Below are 21,920 nucleotides of genomic sequence, written 5' to 3'. Positions count from 1 at the left end.
CCTATAATGGCAAACTGTAATTTTTCAACGTCCCAAATCAAGCAGTGAAATTAATTGAGATGCAAATACCGCTCCATGGTCCGAGAGACGACCGCGCCAATGATAATTGACCACGTACAGCGTGACTCAAGTAGACTCCCTATATCTGCTGATTCTCGATTTATGATGTGTGGCAACATTGCTCCGTTTACTGGGAGATCCCGATTCCCTGCGGCATGCGCCTGGGTCGCGGGCTGGCCCCCGGATGTTAAACACTGGCTATTCCTCTCTCCCGACCCTGGGAGCTAGTCACCTATCCCCGCCCCCCCCCCCTTGGGTCTTGACTGGCCTGGGGGGGTGCTCTGATGGTTCCGGGGACCAACCACACAATCCGCTTACTGCGGTAACATGCCCCGGTCAACACATGCTGCCTTACATTATGCTTAGAATGCCGGCCGCGTGGTGACTTTAAAACCTGGCCCATTCCCTCTAGACGCCATGCTTGCATGTGAGTCAGGTATCTTACCAGGCATTGTCTGCACCCACAATTAGTCACGCTTCTGTATACATCATGATGCATAGCTCTACTAGACACACCTTCCTTGGCATTCTGGAGATACACTTCACAGAGATAATGCTATATTGATGTGTTTATCCTTCCTCAATTACTGTTTTTTGTTGTCTAAATGCAATGCTTCAAAGTCTCTGCAGCAGGCCCTATTTCCCGCTTAAGGATGCAGGGGCATGCACTACATAACTGCTATAACTGCATGTTTTGAGACGGAACCTTTACGGTTCATATGCAAATCCCGGTTCCCCACTTAGACAGGCAGGGGCTTGCATTATATGACCGCCAACACTGCTCGTTTTGTAACGGAACCACTTGGTTCCAAGCGTGCTAGTGCGCGGCAATGGTGCACCCCATTGCGATTGCACTGTTCTTGAATACACCTTTTTTATGGGTTAGCCGCTGTTGGGCTTCTGGGCAGATTGGCTTGATGTTGGGTTTTGGCCCCGGTTGGGCCGCAACTAAAGCTGGCCCATGTTGGGCTCAGCCTGCTTTCCCCTGTTACACAGGGGGTTTTGGTTTTGAAGGGAGGGGGGAGGTGGGACACTGCCTGCCCAGAGGGGGTGGTGCTGGAGAGGGAGGGGGCTGGGTTGGGTACCGTTATTGGAAAAGGCAGAGGCAGACTGGCAGACCACGTGGCGTCGGAGGTCCAGTACATTGGCGGATCCCGCCATAAATATACTTTACGGCAACAGTGGTGGGATGTTCACTAGACTCTTAGAATGCCTGTAACAGTGATGTCCTGGAACATACAGGGCTTGAGCAACTATACCAAGGCTCGTAGGATCACGTCCTACGCCAACAGACACGGCTGCAAAATATTACTCTTGCAGGAGACACTCCATGGGCCCTCTGGCTAAATGTATGGCACCAGCATGGGGACCCCACAGATTCTCCACCTCGTACTCCACCTGTGCCAGAGGGGTGTTGACAATGGTTCACAAATCGCTTAAGTTTGTTCTCCACAAGAGCTATATAGACCCGGAGGAAAGATATATTATATTGCACTGCGCGATAGCTAACGGTGAATACCTGCTAGTAAATACCTATGGCCCCAATGTAGATTCCCCTGACTTTGTAGACCTTGTGGTATCCATATTGCTTGGCTATGTGGGGGTGCAGATCATCTGGGGGGGGGGACATGAACTTAATATTGGACACTGTACTAGACAGAATGGGCGTGGCCCCTAGACCCCTGTCTAGCGCGGCACGCAGGCTCCTGGCACATTGCAAAATCCTCGACATTTGAGACGCATGGAGGGCATTGCATCCACAATCACGCGAGTACACTCACTACTCTTCGGTTCACGACAGCTCCTCTAGAATTGATATGTTCCTACTGTCAAGCGCAATGCTAGGCAGGGTAACCGAAACACAGATACTAGCGCGCACTCTGTCAGATCATTCACCAATCTTGATATCCCTGGAACTGGGCATACTGGCCCCTACCGTCCACACGTGGCGATTTAAGTCATCCGCCCTGCAGGACATTATCTTTAAAGCAGACATCCATGCCGATATCCAGTCCTACTTCGAATACAATACGCCCCAGTCCACCACGTTGGGAGTCCGCTGGGATGCCTTTAAAGCCTTTATCAGGGGAATGTCCATTTCTAGAGAGGCGGGAGTCCTCAAGTCCATAAGAGCAGCCCTCACCCGCTCCGAGGCTAAGCTACAAGACCTAGAGCTAGCACACCAGACGTCAGCTGACCCTGCTATTCTCTCCCAAATTAGCAAGAGCTTTAATTTTTCAATGACCAGGTCAATAGGGAAGTGCAGTACTTCAGCCGCCCACAAGCCGCGTGAAAGTAGGGAGAGGGTGATAGACCAGGCAGAACATTGGCCGCCTTGGCGAGGGGTGAGTGGGGCCAAACCCCAGATTACTTGCATCAGGGACTGCCAGGGGGAAGTACAGTGGTCCGACCAGCAGATCCTGGGAGGTCTTCACAGACTTCTACTCGGATCTATATTCTCAAACTCCTGAGCATAGTGATTCCCGCATGCGGGACTTACTCGAACAGATACCTACCACCTATATCTCCTCCGCAACCAGAGACCAGCTTGACTCGCCAATCATTTTGGACGAAATAGTTGAGGCCATATCCAGTTTCCCTATGGAAAGGCACCGGGCCCCGATGGGCTAACGGCAGAATTTTACCAGGAGCATGTGGCTATTTTGGCCCCGAGGCTATTGGAACGAATCGCTCCGTATAGGGTCCCTTCCCCAAGCACTACGCGAGGCCGTCATAACTGTCTTGCTCAAGCCCGGTCAGCCCAGCGACGAGTGCGGCTCCTACAGGCCCCCCTCGCTAATGAATCTGGACACTAAAATCTTTGCCAAAGTAATTGCCAATCGCTTCCTTCCGGTCATGTCAAATATGATCCACGATGACCAGTCAGGTTTCGTGCCCGGAAGGTCCACGTCCCACAATATTAGAAGGCTGCTTAACGTTATGTCCCGAATTGACCAGGGTACGAGTGCCGTCACAGTCACACTGGATGCCCAGAAGGCTTTTGATATGGTGTCCTTGAAGTACATGTGGCTAGTATTGGAAGCTATGGGCACAGGGCCCAACATGATTGTTAGGCAGAAACCTGTGCAGTTCCCTCTGGACCACTGCAAAAGATTTAAGACTACAGGTGTTTGGCAGTAAACCCACTTGGTAGCAGTCTGTACCACACAGATTCACTTGGTAGCTGTGGCTGAGCACTCAGACTTCCCTCAAGAAGAGTTAGGCAGTATACAGATTATTCACAATAGGTCAAAAGCACATAGTAGAACAAGTAAACACTGACCGGGGCTTGGTGTAAAAGAGATATAATTATTTATTTAAAACCACATCTAGAAAAACACACAAGCACTAATAGTAAGCAATTCAAAAACACGGTCACTAAAAGATATACACTCCCTTAGAAGAATATTAGACAAGTCTTAAGTAAGACCCCACTTATTTTCAGACAGCGGTGAGCGCTTAACGTAGATGGCACTCTAATAATTCGTTTTAAAAGGGAGAGAAAAGCAGAGAATAAATTGAAACAGATCCCAACACTTTTTCACGAACACAACAAGAGAGGAAGGCAAAGTAACACCGGAGTTTAGAGTCAGTAGGCCGAATCCCTGCTTTTATGCAGCACACCCCCATTCACTCAGCCTAGCTGTCAATCAAACATGCTAAGTGGTGGCCAATCACACAAGAGTGCGACTTGAGTTACCAAGGTAACTCAGTCCAGGGTGCCTAAACCCCCTCCCACACCCCCTGTGGTACCCAGACAGAGTGCCACCACTTTTGGAGGCTTCTGTGGAGAAGCCTGCCAAAAAGTGGAACAAAGGGCTCGACTTGGGTTGGAGTCACAGAAGAGAACACAAACGTCATTTTAGAATCAAGTCCTGGCAAAAAAAACAACCAGCAAATTAATATTAAATAAATAAACCGGCGGTATGTTCGAGGCTATGAGAATTAAATAATTAAAATTGGTAGCCTCGAACAATGGGAAAATCCCATAGGAATATATTTGCGGTCAAATATAAAAAGTAGTATCCACTGCCACCAGCCAAAACTCGTTCAGGGGGGACAGAGACGTGCCCCCTCGTCTAACAGACCCCGGGGCAATCGAATTGCCCCGAACAGTACGTCCACAATATGATGGTTTGTACTGGTTTCTGTTAATAATTTGGGACGAGTAAAGCCAATGGTGACTTTACATGCCCTGGGAGACAGTAGTCAGTCCCAGGTTATGGAGTCTTTGGTCGGGTGTCACTATGACACCCCTGTGTTACTGCACGGAGGGTGCTGTGTAACACACATAGAAAAAAGACACATGAGACTCTATGGAGTAAAGGACCCCATAGCCCATAAAACACATTAGCAGTCAAAGGAACACCATAAATCATGTCCAAGAGTGGTAGAAAAAGAGTCTCACTCTTGGCAGGAGAAAAAAACAAACTCCAGAAATCCAGCAAAGCTGCTGGGGGACTCACTAGGTTAGGAAATTCAGCCTAAAGAGAGAATTCTCCCTAACAATGATCGCTTATATCAAGCTCTTATACACCTCCCCTGTGGCCAGGGTCAACGTCAACTCTCAGACGTCCTGTCTGATCCCCCTTTTCCGAGGCACCCGACAGGGCTGTCCGTTCTCCCCGATCCCGTTTGCCCTGGCTATCGATCCAATGGTGGACCATGTCAGGGAGCACCACTCGCGTAAAGGGATTCAGCTGCAGGGCGCTGTGGAAATTATTTCCCTTTACGCTGACGACGTGTTATTGTTCATTAGAGACCCCGCGGCTCACCTTGAGCCAATCCTGCGTGACATCACCCGTATAGGCACATACTCTGGATTCACTATAAACTACACTAAATCCGAGCTTTTCCCTCTCACCAACTCCACTACACAACCTACTACTGAGTACGCGCTCCGCTGGTCCCCTAACGGTATTAAGTACCTAGGAGTTCAGGTATACCTGACCAAAGACACAATGTTAAAAGATAACTACCTGGCCGCGGCCGAGCAGGCCGAAACCAAAATGACACGCTGGCGCTCACTTTCACTATCCCTAGCTGGGAGACGTTCAATTGTAAAGATGATACTGCTCCCCAAACTGCTGTACATATTCACCAATGTACCTATGTGGCCCGGTAGGAGATACTTCACAAACTTACATGAGCTATGCACTCAGTTCCTGTGGCACTCTGGCGCTGTGCGTAAAAAATGGTCCGATATGACATTCCCCTACGACAAAGGTGGGTTCACCGCGCCTGATATGCTACGATACTGGGTCTCAACACAGGCACAGCTCGCTTCCTACTGGTACCCTGGACCCTCTCCACACCCCCATGTCAAACTGGCAACCCTGGCTGCAGCAGGTATCAACACTATGTCATTAATATTACACCGGCGGTATGAGCCGGACTCGCCCATTGACCCAGGCCGGACCACCGTGCAAACCTGGGGTAGGATATTTGAAACATGCGCCGATCAACATCTATTTACAAGTGGCTCCCCCGCCTGGCGATTTGCCGGGCTGGAACCCACACACGACACAGCCCTGAGACAGCACTGGAAGACCTTTGGATACCTCGCCCTGACCGATTTCTACCCAGATGGGCAGTTCATAACACCACAGACGTGGAAACCAGGCCATTCTGGCTCAGCATTAGAATTACTGCAATTCTATAGACTCTGTGCCGCCTTCCGAAATGCCTGGCCCGACTTCCCCAATGAACCCCCGGACTCCTCTGGGATTGCATATATCGCCAATTCGGATGGCGCCCGCAGTGTGGTTTCTTCACTATAAAAACTCCTGCAGGTTGCCGCTCCACCCCAACCCTCCAGGGCCCAGGACAACTGGGCGACTGAGCTGGAACTGGAGTTCACCAACCATCTATGGGTAAAGATGTGCTCTCACACTAACAGAGTCTCCCTAAATTTCCGTTATCGCACCATACAGTACAAACTGTTTAACAGGCTGTATTACACCCTGCGCAGTATCTCTGAATTCGCTCGATCTGGCCCGCGGCTCTGCCCTCGCTGCGGCGCAGAGGGCACGGATCACTTACACATGTTCTGGGACTGTCCTAGGCTGGCTGCGTTCTGGGAAAAGATCCTGGAAACACTATCCGAAATCAGTGATGCTGTTCTTGACCCCGACCCGATGGGAGTTCTGTTTGGAGTGTGGCAGTCTGAGGGGGCTAAAAACATGGCTGAATTCCTGAATGTGAGCTGTATAATTGCTAAAAAAAATTATTTTACAGAACTGGAGTTGCCCCCCCCCCCCTCATTCCGGAAATGCTTAAACTTACTGACTTGGTCCCGTAATTGCGAAGAAGAGTTCCTTAATACAATTCGTGCTCACTCCCACCCTCGAAATATATGGTCCGCCTTTAATAGTTAACTGAATAGATTGGACGAGCACTCTACTGTTGACAATTCGTCCCAGACTTCTCTGTTGAGTGTTGAAATGTTAGACGCCCCGTGATGTCTTATTCCCCACCTACTGATGTACTATTCATTTTGTGTACCATTGTGCTCACCTATGTATATATTGGAAGTATTGGTTGCTCTGATGTCTGTGTATGCTTTATGCCTCTGACAACAAAAATAAAAAAGTTAAAAAAAAACAAAAAGGGACCTATTAATTTGGTGAACCCAGCAATAACACCAACTCTGGAGGATTCCCCATTGGAATTGAAGAGGAATGAAAGCCGGGGAGAGCAACAACAAAACGTTTTGTCCTTTCTCCCAGAAATTCTGAGTCAAGTCCTTCAGAAACTAGGAGTGGGAGCACAATATCTTTAGGCAAAACGAATGTTGGCTGCTAAATTGGAATATGCGGGTTTCCTGTCCCTTTAAAACGAAACTGATGAGAAGAAACGTTTGGTAGCAATGATATTCTACATTTTCAGGAAACCTGGTTTGTTAATCCAATACAAATTGAGGGTTTTACAATATACCACCAACCTGCGCAACAAAAAACTAAAGGCAGGCCATCAGTGGTTTACTGACAGCAGTCAGGCATTCCATAAGCAAAGATTCAGAACTCATCTTTAGTAATAAAATGGGCCTTCAGACCTGTAAAATGTCATTAAGATCAAACAAGCCAGATTTTCAACTCGATGTTATTAACACCTATTGGAACCCTGCCTGTATTGATCTTGAAGCCTTTTTGATGATTCTGTCCTCACCGTTAGTAACGATCAAGTTAGAATTTAGGGGCGCTCACAATATTTGCGGGCGATCTGAACACCCAAAAGATTGTCTGCGAAGGGAAGAAGGAGGTTGGAGTTTCGGAATGATTGGGGCCTTAAAATGACAAATGGGTCAGTTGTGGGGGATGTTCCATCAGCAACAACTTGGCAGCGAGGTAAGTCATCCTCAACAATCAACTACATTTTTCCATCACCAGCTTTATTCTCATGCTGTTCGTCGCTGAATATTAAGCTTGGGGGCAGAAGTGATCATGCCCGCCTGGAGCTGGTGCTCGCCGATATGTCCATCACATCGATGGACAGACAGATACAGGAAATAACACCAACTAAAGGGAAAATCGGGCTGTCCAAATATAAAAATGAGGGGTCACGATTAAACAAGAAACAACTATCTCTGAAAAGGCCTTAGTAGAAAACTGACACCCCCAAAAATGTATAAAACGTATATGGTATCAATCCACCAAGTCCAGTTAAAGCAGGGAAGCAACATTCCCACTGCCATGCATTTGATGAGTAAACATGGGAGAAAAAAAGGATCTGAAGACAAAAACTCAGAAAACTGAGTAAGTCATACTTGCGTTCTAAGCTCTACAGAATAAAAGGTAAGAAATTAACATAAGAGTATAAACACTGGTCAATAGGGCGTAAAATGATACGCCTTCAACAGGATGGCGAGTTAATGCTGCGCACAGTTTGTAAAAACAATTGATTAATTTTTGGGCAATCATTAATCAACTAGAATCACATCATAGCAGTGGCCAATGCAACCTAATGACAGAGTCTAAGAGGATTGAATACCTTACATATTATTTTGAGAACCCCCTATATTAAAACCCTGAGAAAATGCTCATATGGCCCTTGGCTGTTGAATTTTGATTAACATGATATTGCAGAACTTATAACTTAAACATCCTCTTCTAGAGCCGCCGGCCCAAATGGGCTGACATCAAGTTCTAAAAAATAATATAGTTCTTTGGTCCAGGTTACTAAATTGACTTTTCAGAGAAATCCTTAAAAGGCAAATGTTCCCTGCTTCCTGGAAAACAACTATAGCTATCCCGTTTTTCAAGGGTGCCGATCGGTTAAATCCGGCGAATTATCAGCCCATCGCCCTCCTGGATATTGAGAGCATACTATTCATGAAGCTACTGCTAAAAGAACTGGAAAGCTGGGCTGAAGATGCGCACATCTTGTCTAAACTCCAGACAGGCTTTAGGAGAGGTCTCTCAACTGCCCTGAACGGGATAACTCTGAACATCAGAGAGAAAGCCAGGGTAATGGGAGATCTACCATTGTACAGGGCTTGGATAGATCTCTCCAAAGCATTCAATGAGGTAAACCGAGATCGCCTAAGGAATAAGCTATCAAGTTGTGGGATTCTGGAGCATATTCTAATGAAGTTAGTAGAACTGCATAGAGACGCCATAATAAGAGTGAGACTAGACGATCATGGCCACATGTCAGATTTCATTAAGGTGGAGAGAGGAGTAAGACAAGGCCATATGGAAGCCCCTCTATTCTCTAAGCTGTATTTAGCAGACATTGGAACAACTTTAGAATCATCAGCATTGGTCAGCCCAAAGATAAATGACAGTAAATCTGTTGGCTGGCTTATGCTGATGATCTTGTCTTACTAGATAAAACGGCAGTTGGGTTGCAACACCTTTTGAACAAGTTAGGCGAGTATGCTAAACTAAGCGGACTCTCCATTAATCCAGAAATATTATTGGTGCTCAGACATGCGAGAAGGAAGGTTTACTATTTGCAATGGTCATTGAAAGGCCAAATAATACCAAGAGTATAAGAAGTAGTTTACCTGGGCTATTTAGTATATGCATCACCCTCGATGGGCAGCGTGGAAATGGATGTGAATGGAAAAATCATGCAGCCGATATCACAAATGAAAGAAGTTCTCTCAAAGTACTGTCAATTTGCATTAATCCCTCTGATTAAATATTACGTGGCCAAGGTAGTTCCAGTGGTTCTGTATGGGTTAGAGGCCAAACCCTTACTCTGGAAGGAAAACTGGCAAAAATGGGAGGGATTAATTTGGAAGAGGGTCCTTGGTTTACCACTGGGCCTCTCAACTCCCTGTTTGAGATAAGAGTTGGGGGTTGAAATCTTTGGGATTCTGGGGAGACTGAAAATTGGTCTCCCTCTTTCGGTTGATTAAGACTGCACATACATTATATGCAGATATTAAGGACACTCTTTAACAAGCCAAATCAATGTTACTATCTAATTTGGATTTAAGGGTTAAGGAGATTTTCATGAAGGCAGACAGATCTTGAGACAATGGTTGCTAATCCCGTAAAAGTAAAAAAGGCAATAGAATGGATGGACTGGATCAAAACAATCGAGGCCATGCGCAGTTCAGCCTTCTCAAACTCATTCTCAGTGCTAGACAAGAGGTTGGGGAGTCTCCCAAGGTATTTTGAGAAATTCCCTGATTGGAGGGCTAGAAAAAATTTCCTTCGAATCTGCTTGAATCTAGTGCACACTGGAGAGGTTCTCGCCAGATGGGGGCAGGGAGAGACCGCCCAGAAATTGTGTGTGATATGTAAGCACCCAGAGAAGCAGACATTAAAACATCTTCTGATGGAATGTGAGGATACATGGCTCACAAGAGCAGCCCTGGCTCCAAAGATTTATGGACAGATGTGATGGCATCGTAACAGATATTTTTTGGGATAGACTGATCTCTGGCCACGAGACAGCCTTGACAATAAAAGCGATACAGGTCCTAGAAACAAATAAGATCATTACTTGAGTTTAGCACCCGCTTTCCTCTGTCCTTGGTGTTTGCCTCTTCTTCTTCACTTGTCTTTTTTGGGTTCTTCTTGAGTTAATCATTCCTCTTTTGGATGATAGTATATGTAAATAATGTATATTGTGTTTTATTCGAGATTTTATTTCACTTTTTTTCTCTTTGTTTCATCATCTGTTTGATATGTGTACTGAAGCAATTAATCCGAAATACATTTTTTGTTGTTAAGGTTTTGTAACCATATGCAAATAAAAAATTTAAAAGTTGAGCATAGTCCGAGTTTGCCCGCGCTGATCTCCCTTCTGCTCTGGACCGCCGGCTGTGGTGCTTTTCCTCTTTGGTCCATGTACATTCTTGGGGCCTCTTCCACCAGCTGGGTTCACTGCTTCTAGGGGGAACGTTCTGTCATTCCTCTGCAGCTTATTGCACCTCCAGCATTGTCCCCCGTGGGGGCCAGGACGCTTCATCTGGTGAAGCGGCTCAGCCGTCACTGGGACTGCGTCTTCCCACTTCTTCTATGCTCCATCAGCCACCATTTTTCCTGCAGGCTTCCTTTCACTGCTGTGACCGCTCCTTTCTCGCTCCTCAGCCTGGCCTCAGCGTGCTGCTCTGTTGCCTTTTTCCAATTCACCTTGAGCCCCCAGCCTTCTCACACACTAGGGCTCCTTTCCTTGACAGGAGATGCAGGGCTTCACTGTATCTCTCCATTAACAGTGACTGAGCTCGAAGTGGCCACGTCCGTTTAGCCTGCCATCTTGGCACGCCCCCTCAATCAATGCTTTTAACGTGAATAAACCTCTCCCATGGAAATCCATGAAGCAGTGTAAAGGGAATAGGCATGTCCTTGTGGTTGTAGGAAAGCAACCACGAACTGCTAGGAAGTTTGGAAATTGTTTGGAAAGGAAGCATTGTAAAGACTAGAGGCGGGTATCTGTATTTCTGCCCTCTATACAGTTGGAGTGGAAGCACATAGCACCCCAGCAAATGTTCTCTAATGGTAGCAATGGACTAGCAACCAAGGCTGAGACTCAAGGCAGGTAATGCAAGCTGGGTTCTTAGGTACAGTGAATCCGCAAGCCCCCACAAATGAAAGTCTACACACTATGTTATGTGCTAACAGTACTTTTATATATAAAAAGGTTTCAGGTAAATATATACATATAAATAAAACTTTGTACTTCGGCAACACTATCAAATAATGGCAATCATATACACACTATGTGGTACCACAATATACTTAGATTTGGGGAAAAAAGGAACCAACTGCTGACAGTTATTAAAAAGCATGGGAATTCTAAGCAAGGTGTAACTTCATAGATTACTTTAGGAAGGCAGGTTAGATTAGGAACATTGGGAGAATGCTTTCTTTAGAGTAGATATACATACAATACAGTGCGAGAATCCCTGCCACCTGGGCAACCTGTAAGGAAAAGGTAAGGTGTACTTTATCTTGTATATTACAGCCCAGTCCAAATATGTTCAATAATAGTCTTCTTTTTCTAAAGATCCCACTACCCCAACGTACCTGGGAAGCCACAAGAAAACAGGATCCACGATGACTCTGGGACCCCTGGATGAATCCAGAGGACGAAAGATGCTCTTTCTCGTACCTTGGGTGCCTTGGCAGGCCAAGTGGTGGAGTTTCTTGGCTTTAGTCGACGAGACCACTCGAGGATGGACCCCCCCTTGGAAGGAGTTGCTGGAATGTCTGTGTAAAGAAGAAGGGAACCAAGCATTGTCAGAAAGGCAGCACTTTTGATCTTCACAGTGGTTTCCGTTGGCGGGTCTTTACTCTGGATGTGGGTGCCCCACGAAAGTGAAACTTGCTGTTGATCTCAACAAAGCCTGGATGAAGATAAGACATGTGGTGGCCATGGATGACTCTCAGTGGCGACGGGTACAGTGTCAGAGTTAGGTGTCGGGTTTGGGATTTTGCAGTTTACCGCCTTTGTTATTTTGTGCTCCAGCTGCAGCATGGACCTCACGATGGCTTCTGGTGACCTGAACATGACCACTGGACTGGACTACGGACCCTCACCAAGTATAGATACTCGGGGCGTCTTCTTCAGATTCCGGATCCCCATCAGAAAGGAGGTCTTAAACATAACAGGGCTGTTGCTGTGTCGAGGAACAAAGGTGATCTGATGCTGGGGAACTTTGTGTCTGGTAGCAGACGACAAGAGGTCCAGTTGCCAGGCGGTGCACATAGTATTTCAGAGATGCAGATGAGGTAAGCCTAGGATTCGATGCAGTCACAGTAGTCTTAGACAAAGGTTTCTTGGCTGTAGAATGTATTTTGCAACACCAGGCTGCTGGCTCTACCAGTTAATGAAACTCCTTTGTCTGGTGCCCCTACCTTGGTCTATAGCTTTGCCGGGGAAATGCAATGCTTACGCTGGGAAAAGACGGTTCCCTCTGGTCAGGTTGCGAAGGGTGGAACCAGTGGATACAAGTAGCATACCACCTGTCTGTGATCTTGGACTGGTTGGTACAGTAGAGCCTCCACAGGTCGACCTCTGGTTCAGGTTGGTTCAGATTCTTGGTGCTTCAGGACTAGTCCCAAAGACTGACAAAAGATTAGGTGCAGATTCCCAAATCTTACAGCAACGAATGAATATAGAGGTGAGACATTTACTGTTTATGTCCTTCATAATATCGCTTTATTTTTATTGGGTGTATTCAGTGCATAGATATATATGAATGGCTGGGCTGCGGAGATGAGTAGAGCCTAAATCCCACTACTCTGATTGTAGTCAATCTGTAAGAGGATCTGCAACATCATCTATTCTGAAGCAGGCCTCGAAATTGAGGAAATGTTAACTGCAAGCGCCTATGAACTTGATACAAATAAATGGCAATTTCTTAGGTTAAAGTAGCAATAATTGTAAACATTTAAAAACTTTCAAACGCATTTCATTTTTGATTTTGTAATTATGGTCTGCTTGATACAAGGATGACGGGGAACATGGCAGTGTTTAAGTGGACATGCAATGCAAAGATGCAAGTGGAGTAATACACCCTTGTTTGAAGAAACCTCGAAAAAACATGAACACAGACGAGGTGAACTAGGAAGAAGTCCAATACCCCTCAGGGCTCAACTTTTTTACAACAAAAGTACGATAAAATGTGTTATTTTGTGTTACATTTTGCATGCAAGTAAAATGATAGTGCCGGGATGGGTGCATATTTTTCTTAACTGTAGCAAGTAGCACCATGTGTTGTTGGGACACAATATATTCTGACCTCTCCTGTTCCTGAGGAGGAAGGCAATCAGCGATGGAAAGTTGACAGAGTCACTATAGTGCAGGCCTGTGACGCTTTCCTTCAGAAAGATCCCATCTGATGTCTCTAGGCAGAGATCCTATATACCCTCCAGAGATTAATACAAAGGAAAAAAAAGCCAATGGTCTATGCCCTTACCTTTCTACACAGCCCCTTACACAAACTTACTATTAGGTAGGTAAATATTTTTTACGATACAAAGCTGTAGCTGAAGGCCTGGGAAAATAAACTACACCAATGATGTTTCTTTGGCATGATTGTTCAAACCTTGAGAGTAAAGGGGCATTCTAATGTACTCTTGTTAATCCATTGTAATGAGTAAACACTTTGTATTTATGTAAGAGATATAGCGCTAAAGATGTACTGACCCCTGAACAGGAATCCAATGCAACATAACCACATTTACCATGTACTCTTTTTTTTTATATCTGGGACACCAAAGAAAACTAACGACATATTTTTGTGTGTTTCAGCTATTACCCAATATAGGTACAACAAAATAAAGTACACGTAGAGTGAATAAAACCTTAACTTGGTGCTCTGGGGTTCTTACATAATCTGTTACATTGTACAGTTGCTTTTACAAAAATACTGCTAACTGAAGTGGAATTTTAAATGCATACTCAAAACCGTGGTAACTACAGTATACCGTCACTTTGCAAGGCGTTTTTCATAGCGCTGAATAATGAATACCGTGAGATCGCTGATGGTAAATGGGTTCTGCTGTACTCAGGAACCCGGGAAGGTGTCAGTGGAGGACCATAAAGACGTGGCCACCAGACAGTGCCAGCGAGGAAACATGAGATGCCAGTGAAGCGCTAAGGAACAGGTGATGCAGGAGCCCAACAGCTGAAACGGTACAGAGGCAGGGACCAGACTAGCAACATTATTTTCCCCTGGCATTCATAAAGTATTGCCCTTACATCTTCAGGGTAATAATAAACCTAAAGGGAAAACATTTAGTTTGCAAAAGAAATATTAATGTTCAAGTGATGTTTGACTTGGCACCAGACAAATTAACTCACCTCCTTATATTCGTTTATCAACTTTGTGAGTCCATTAAGAAGCATCGGGCCCAAAGGCTTCATTTTCATGTCGGGGCAACTGGACAAAAATAAAGTTACAAATCAATGCATTGAAACTTATTTTCCTTTTAACCTTGATTTTCAGGATGAACAGAACATTATACCATATGTGGCTTAATTGTAAAATGCATGAACCAGTTAACTTCTAATTTCTGAATTTGCTCACTCAAACTCCTTCTAGTGAAAGCAGCAATTGTAATACTTTATTCAAACACAACATGTATAGTTCCTGGGTATATATCTTTCAACCGAATAATGGGCCATGTTATTTGGAAAACTCAACTTTTCATTTGCAGGTATTCAGATAGCAGGTTTGTTTTCATTGAACATTACAAATTCTCTGCTCATGATAGACTGCTACTAGTTTCTACTGCTATTTTAAATATCTGTGCTTTTGCACAACTCTAGAATAATGCTCCATTTCGTAAGTTTAGTTCAAGAGTCAGAGATACCTGTTTAAATTGGTTTCCTGCTTGCTCTTTTGTTTCCTTTTGTGTCGTTGCCTCCCTTAAGCTGTATTTGCAGCCCTTACCTGAGCTTCGATGGTCCCACTCGCTGACTCCAAGGACAGATGTTCATAAAAAATCGGCCAAACTCCTTTTCAACATTCCTCTGCTTTAAAACAGTCTTGTTACACATTCCTCCCACTGACATACTGCTCTGCCAAAAGCCCTAGTCGATGTAAACTGAGCGATCACGGTTTTCAAATTGCTTTGTTAAACCTGGGTCTGGAGGCTCCTCAGATTCGGTTTCACCCTGTTTCTCCTGACAGATTACTCGAACCACACAACTGAATAATGTAGTCGATCACAATCTAAGACGCCTATGTATGTAGGAAACATCATTAGAGTCTACTCATTCTTCACAGTAACCTTGAAGGACAGGTAGAGAGACAATAGAGTAAATACACGTTCGTAAAACCAGGGATGGAAATTAAGATTGGATAAACGGGGGTAAAAGCAGCCCCTGGGTAGCCAGTATTAACCACTGACCAGGAGCTACCCTTGGGAAATCAGGAGTTAGTACATAGCGTTCCACAAATCTTACTTCCATATAAGTTGCAAACGTATAATTGTGTTGATTATTCGTGGCACAATTATGCTTTAAATGTCATAAATGTATCCCAATGTTTATTTATAGATTGTTGTCCCACACCCACATTGTTAAATTCACATAGGTGTGCTTGTTTGGCATCAATTGGTCTGAGGAGCCCACAGTGGTACAACGTCCTTTCATCGCGGACGTTTTTTCGCTGTTTTTTTTACCGTGAAATTTTTAATAAAAAAAACCATCAACTTTTTTTAGGGGATAGAGGGGGTTAGAACATTATATATATGTGTTGCGGGTGTTTGGGAATAGAAAAAATTAAAAGGGAATGTGGGGCTTTGGGCGGGTTCCCCCCCAAAATAATTATAAAAAAATTCAATAGTTTTTTTCCATTAAAAAATTTGCGGTAAAAAACCCTGTGAAAAAACATCCCGCAATGAAATGACATGGAGAACCAACAGTAGCTCCTGGCAGCTGTGGCTGTCAAGCTAACCAGTCTTCTGGAGGCTACAAGACCAAAATAGCTCCCAGCTCCCCTCAATTTTGAACCATGCAAGACAAATACTACTTCTACATAATATGTACTACAATTTGGATATCCCGAAAATTACTGGACGTTTGTACCACGTGCCTTTGACTACATTAATTTCCTGTTTTGTCTTAGCTAGAAGATGTAAACAAGCTCCTGATACCATATATGGCATATTATTGGCTAGATGTTATACCTTCATTAAAGCTAAAGCTTTCAAATTAGATTCCGTTAGTAGATTGGGCTACTAATCGATTTACACCTGCATTGAAGAACAGTAAAAGCATACGATTGCCTACTTCCTCTACCCGTGCTTTGCTTCAAATGCAAAGGTTGAGCACAGTTTTGATGGGTACAAAACAAAGTCGGACACTGACATGAGGTCTGCCATTAGCTCAATACTCCCATTAATTCTCATGGCACCCCTGCCAATGATGGAGAAAAGTCAGCCTGTGATAAAAATGATTGCACTCTAGAAAATTCCACTGAGAATATGCAACATCTAGTGATGGACTGCCCCGCGCTGTCAACACAAAGAGAGCAGCTAATGGGTACCATAATAAGTAAATATGGTCACAGATCACAAGATCTCTGGTGGAAATGTTTTTATATCTGGCAAAAAAATACCGATAACATTAGCTCTAGTGAAACTGCTAGTAATAATTCAAAGAAGGCTAGCTGAAGATACCCGATTTGTGGATTATTTTTTTTGGCTTGATAAAATGTCAATTCTGTTCTGTTTCTTCGGTTTTCTTTCTTTTCTTGCTTCAATTTAACGCTTATGATGTATTGAAGATCGTGATCAAAGGTTGTTAATCATACAAGAAGAAAGCAAAAAGAGTGGGCACCACTGTACGATGTTCACGTTTCTCAAATATTTGTTTCTGTGAAGATTCCTTGTTGACAAATTATAAAAAGGAGCTGGCTGTGACGAATAAGGAGACACCCTAATTCAAAAATACACAAGAAGCCAAAGACCAAGTGGGATACAAGGTCACACAGCCGCTCTCTCAGAAGACCCAATCAGGGTATGAAAGTAATGTAAACTCTCCAAAGCTTGGTAAACCCTAAGGTTAAATGTTTACATATTCAAAAACGATGATAATAATGAAAGTTCAGTGGTTTTTCATAAAGACTTATCAATCAATGGTTTTGTGAAAAAAATACGTCTCTTGGTATGAGGCGTCACTAATATCTTCTTAGTGAGGAAGAAAAAAGCCACTAGCATTTTACATCAGACCAAAACATTTTTTGCCAATGCATTTCGGATTCACAAATCCTTTGTCAGGGCAAGTCTGTAATTAACATGTAAGATAACATAACATCCAAAAGAAAGTGTATCACAATGCACATTCACATAAAAAGTGTAAATAACATACCAATCATTGTAGTGGTAGAAGAAGACGAAATCAATTGATACATAAAAGAAAAAATAGAAAAAGAAAAAGAATGAGCGATAAGAAGTCTGTTGGTAATGAGGTTAGCGGTGACAAGAGATGCAGAACGCATTAACCTGAGAAAATGGCAGAGCGTTTGCATGAGAAGTGGCTTGGTGAACCAGAACCATGAGGTGGGCAGAAAGCTGCCCGGACAAAATCAGCGCCAAGGCGCAGATAGGCTGAAATGTAAGAAAGACATTGTAAGGAACCCGGGTGGGATCCGTGTGAACAGTACGTGTCATAACATCAGGGGGGTTTACCATGAGACCAGCGAGGAGTCGGACTGTTCCTCTCGCTTGCCGGCGTGCAACTGCGTTGTTCGCATCGGAGTGTTCCCCAGGCAACGCTCCATTAATAAACCACGTGACCGCGACCTGGCGAGGCGCGCGCTCTGGGACAAATGACTGCAAATGGGTTTCTGAGTAATTATTCAGAGCTATAAACTAATTATCAGCCTTGATGGGAATATGTCAAGAATTGTAGAAACAAAATAATGTAAAAGCAAGGAAATTAAAAGCATAGAGATAAAAGAAATACTCCAACACAGGAAAAAAGAAATCACAAGCGAGCAACTAATAACAGGAGTGGAACAAGTAAGAGAAAGGGAAAGATGAGAGAGTCATAAAAGAGAAATAGCGAATACAAAAGAGCCCAAAGGAATGCTGGGCTGCTTAAAGGAAGTTGCAAAGTAAACACATGGTAATAAAATCTATATCAACATTAATATATATATGTCCTCACTGGACCGTGTCGTCAAACAACCGCATCTGGGGCTGTTTTATATAGTCATAGGAAAAATCAGTGGATAGGTTAGAGGCATGAGTCATACTTCAAGTGCCACCCCACTGTAATGGTGTCGATTTCCAAGAATTTAGAAAAAAGAGCGGTTTCGTGCCTCCTATTGCTGTTCCATCCATCGACATCTTCCAAAAATTGGTGACCCGTGACTAGGAGAGAATCAGCTACAAGAATCCTCCACATAAAAATCTGAAACCTCACGAGATGAGACTCATCAAAGAGTTGTATAGCGACAAGAACATAACTATCTGTCCAGCGGATAAAGGTGGAGCGCTGGTCATCCAGAACACGGCTGACTATGATGCAGAATGTAACAAGCAACTTCAAGATAGGACGATTTATGCCACCTTAGATCAAGATCCAACTGTCACGATCAAGCAGAACTTGAAGACTTTACTAGATAAAGCTCTCGAACTTGAATGGATAAATGAACACACCCAAAAATGTTTGTTTAACGACCATCCAAGGATTCCAAACTTCTACACTTTACCAAAGATTCACAAACATACTACTAATCCACCAGGAAGACCCATCGTTGCAGGCATGGAAAGCATCAACCAACCGCTGGGTATTTACAATGATTTTTTTCTACAGCCCGATTAAAAAAACTTCAACATTTACTCGTGATACCACACATTTCCTACAGAAACTTAACTCTAACTCCCGAACAGGATGATTTGATATTCACTATAGACGTTAAAAGCCTTTATACGTCTATACAATATGACCTCGGGATAGAATCAGTAGAATGGCTACTGCTACAAGCATCTGAAATCCGAGCACAGAAAGAGTTCATACTAGTGTAACGCTCACCTGATTCCCGCAGAGGCGCCGGTCTTGACTGGGTGAATGCCGTATCTTCAAAGGTGATGTGTAACACACGGTTGGCTCTTTGGGCTGGACCTCTGTGCACTGTATGTCTGACTCGAAGAGTAAGATGTCTGCAGATAGAAAATATGGGATTAATGAACTGGGGTTATTGGGTGCCTCTCTCCTCTTCCCTTTCTCTTCTCCTGTAGAACCCCAAAGGTTAACGCCCTCACCTTAGGTAAGTGAACGCCGAGCTCTCCATCTGCCTCGGGGCAGGGTGCCGTAACCAGTTTCTTCACTGGATAAGGGTGCAGGCCTCTTGACCTCAGAGGACTGCTGTCCGTCGTTAACTGCACGAACGGTAAGTTCTGGGCACTTCAAATGTCTTAAAAGTCTTTTGTAATGATATCTCTTGTTTTGCAGGGTTCCGGCGATGGCGGATGGCGGGCTGATGAGAGTTGAGGATCGAACCCGCGTGAGGAATAGAAGCGCCTGGAAGCACGTAAGTAAGCGCTTGTAGCCTGCTTCACGATGCGCACTAACTGTCCCTTTTATCTTGCAGGTACAAGTTCGGAGCTTTAGAGAAGCTGAAGGGTGCTGGAATACCCACTGGATTCGGCGTGGGAAGGAGTAATGGCACGTGAGTAATAAAGTTGCCCAATGTCTTTAAACGCACCTTCTTTTGTCTTTCAGATGCGGGATGCAGCGCCGAAGGCCTCCGGAGCGTGCGAAGAGCTGGTAAGCTTTTGTCTTTCAGATGCCGGAATGCAGCGCGAGGCGTTGGTGACAGCCGATGGACCAGGTAAGAGATGCGCTGCCACTGAAGACCGTAGTGCTAACCTGTTCTTTCTTTGTCTTTACAGATGCTGCTGAAGACTGGATTCCAGGATGGTAAGCCTTTGTTCCCTTAGGCCCAGGATCAGAAGCAGAAGACACGATGAGCGTTCTGCTGCAGAGAATGCAGAATAACGCAAAGCAAGATTCATCCATCGGGTGTGGTTTAAATAGCCTCCTGTACTGCTTAGGTGTCTCCTTCCACAGCCACGCCTAAGAAAAGAGTTCCTGCTTTCCAGAAGAGTTCCAGTGTTCTGAACCTAGGGAGTGGCTCCTGCCCCACCCAACAGGAAAAGTAGTCCCAAACAGAAGAGGATCAGGGGTTCAACTGGCAGGTAAGTAAGCAGCATGGTCTGCTGCAGGTAAGTCCACCCAAGCATTATGAGCCCGGCGCTTCCAGCGCTGGGACTGGGCATCTTTATGAGCCTGGTGCCACTGGCGCCAGGACAGGGTCCAAAAGGTCCCAATTGGGACTGGCTGGCACTCGGAACCGGGGTTATGGGTCTGCTTCCAAGGGAGTAGGGCAAGTCCTGATCTTTTGGAAGCAGAGATCATGACAACTAGCCCTCCTACAATTCCTTTCAGAAAATTCTTACTTCCAATATCGCAATCAGTTTTACCTCCAAACCTCGGGGACATCTATGGGAGCAACAATGGCACCCTCATATGCCAACAGTTTTAAGTATAAGTTTGAGACTGATAATGTACTCAACAACCAGCTTTGGAAGAATGACATTCACCTTTGGACTCGGTACATCGACGATATCTTTGGAGTGTGGAGGGGCACAAGGATAGCCTTCGACACTTTCTTTGAATATCTCAACAACATAGACAAACGGATCCAATTCACGAGAGAAATTTCACATGACACTATCACCTTCTTAGATGTTTCCATTAAAAAGGAGACCACGTGTTACAGTACCTCACAATCTTCCGTAAACCAACTGATCGCAACAACCTTTTACATCGTCTTAGTTTTCAACAGCCCAGTTTACTCAAGAATCTCCCATATAGTCAACTCCTAAGGGTTAAGAAGATTGTTAGCGACCCCAATGACTGTTTAGCCCAACAACAGATCATGAAAGAGAAATTTTTAGCCAGGGGCTACAAACAATCAGAACTGGATACAGCAACAGCTAGGGTCAACAGCCTGACACGAGAGACCTTGTTATCTACCCAAAATCCTATAAAGAAGAGAACTGAAAACACCTGTATTTGTATCTAAATTTTCTATCCAGAGCAACAGAATTAAGAAAACCATCAGTAAGCACTGGGGGATCTTTAAAAATGACATTAGAGTACAAAGTTTATTCACTGAATTACCGGTGTTTGCTTACCAACGTAGCAGGAATCTGAGAGATGAACTTGTGCACACAAGACCACCCCTTAAGGAACCGATAACCCAACGGACGGGCACATACCCTTGTTTGAACTGTACTCACTGCAATTTAGTTATCAAGGGAAATTCTATTAACCATCCCAGAACAGGGAAAAAGATTTTGCCCAAAAACTATGGTAGCTGTGACAGCACCAACATAATTTATGGCATTAAATGCCCGTGTGGAAAATTCTATGTGGGCCAATCCACAAGAATGGCCAAAATAAGGTGGAATGAGCATCGTTCATGTATTCGTAATGCTAACACCAACTCTGCCGTAGCACGGCACTGGTTGGAGAATGGACATAATTTGACTCAGATTAGATTTGTGGTTTTGGAAGTACTTACAAGAAACAACCCACATGAAGACCTTAACCAGCGGTTGAATCGCAGGGAGTCATTTTGGATTGACAAACTTGGGAGTCTGGTTCCCAATGGGATCAACGAGGAGATTAATTATCACCGTTTTCTATAATTTTGTAATTTCTTTGCTTTTAGGTATATATCTCTAGCTACTATATACTGCGCTATACCTTATGTGTTATGGACCTAGGCCACCCCGCTGTGTTTCCTGGACTTTTGTCTGGGACCCAAGGTGCCGTCTGGCGACGACACCATTACAGTGGGGTGGCACTTGAAGTATGACTCATGCCTCTAACCTATCCACTGATTTTTCCTATGACTATATAAAACAGCCCCA

At 44.5% G+C, this 21,920-nt stretch overlaps 1 protein-coding gene across 2 annotated transcripts in view; it reads right to left on the bottom strand.

Annotated features, from left to right (window-relative positions):
• Nucleotides 1-21,920, bottom strand: part of ECPAS (Ecm29 proteasome adaptor and scaffold) — a 3,148,361-nt gene that overhangs the window by 2,602,915 nt on the left and 523,526 nt on the right. For both annotated transcript variants that reach the window (XM_069630810.1, XM_069630809.1), the window contains exon 11: nt 14,326-14,404. In XM_069630810.1, coding sequence (XP_069486911.1) covers nt 14,326-14,404 — 79 coding nt within the window. The remainder of the gene's footprint in view (nt 1-14,325; nt 14,405-21,920) is intronic.

The sequence above is a fragment of the Ambystoma mexicanum genome, chromosome 6q (assembly GCF_040938575.1).
Source record: "Ambystoma mexicanum isolate Mex_15411 chromosome 6q, UKY_AmexF1_1, whole genome shotgun sequence".
Lineage (NCBI taxonomy): Eukaryota > Metazoa > Chordata > Amphibia > Caudata > Ambystomatidae > Ambystoma > Ambystoma mexicanum.
This window is presented reverse-complemented; position numbering and strand designations above follow the sequence as displayed.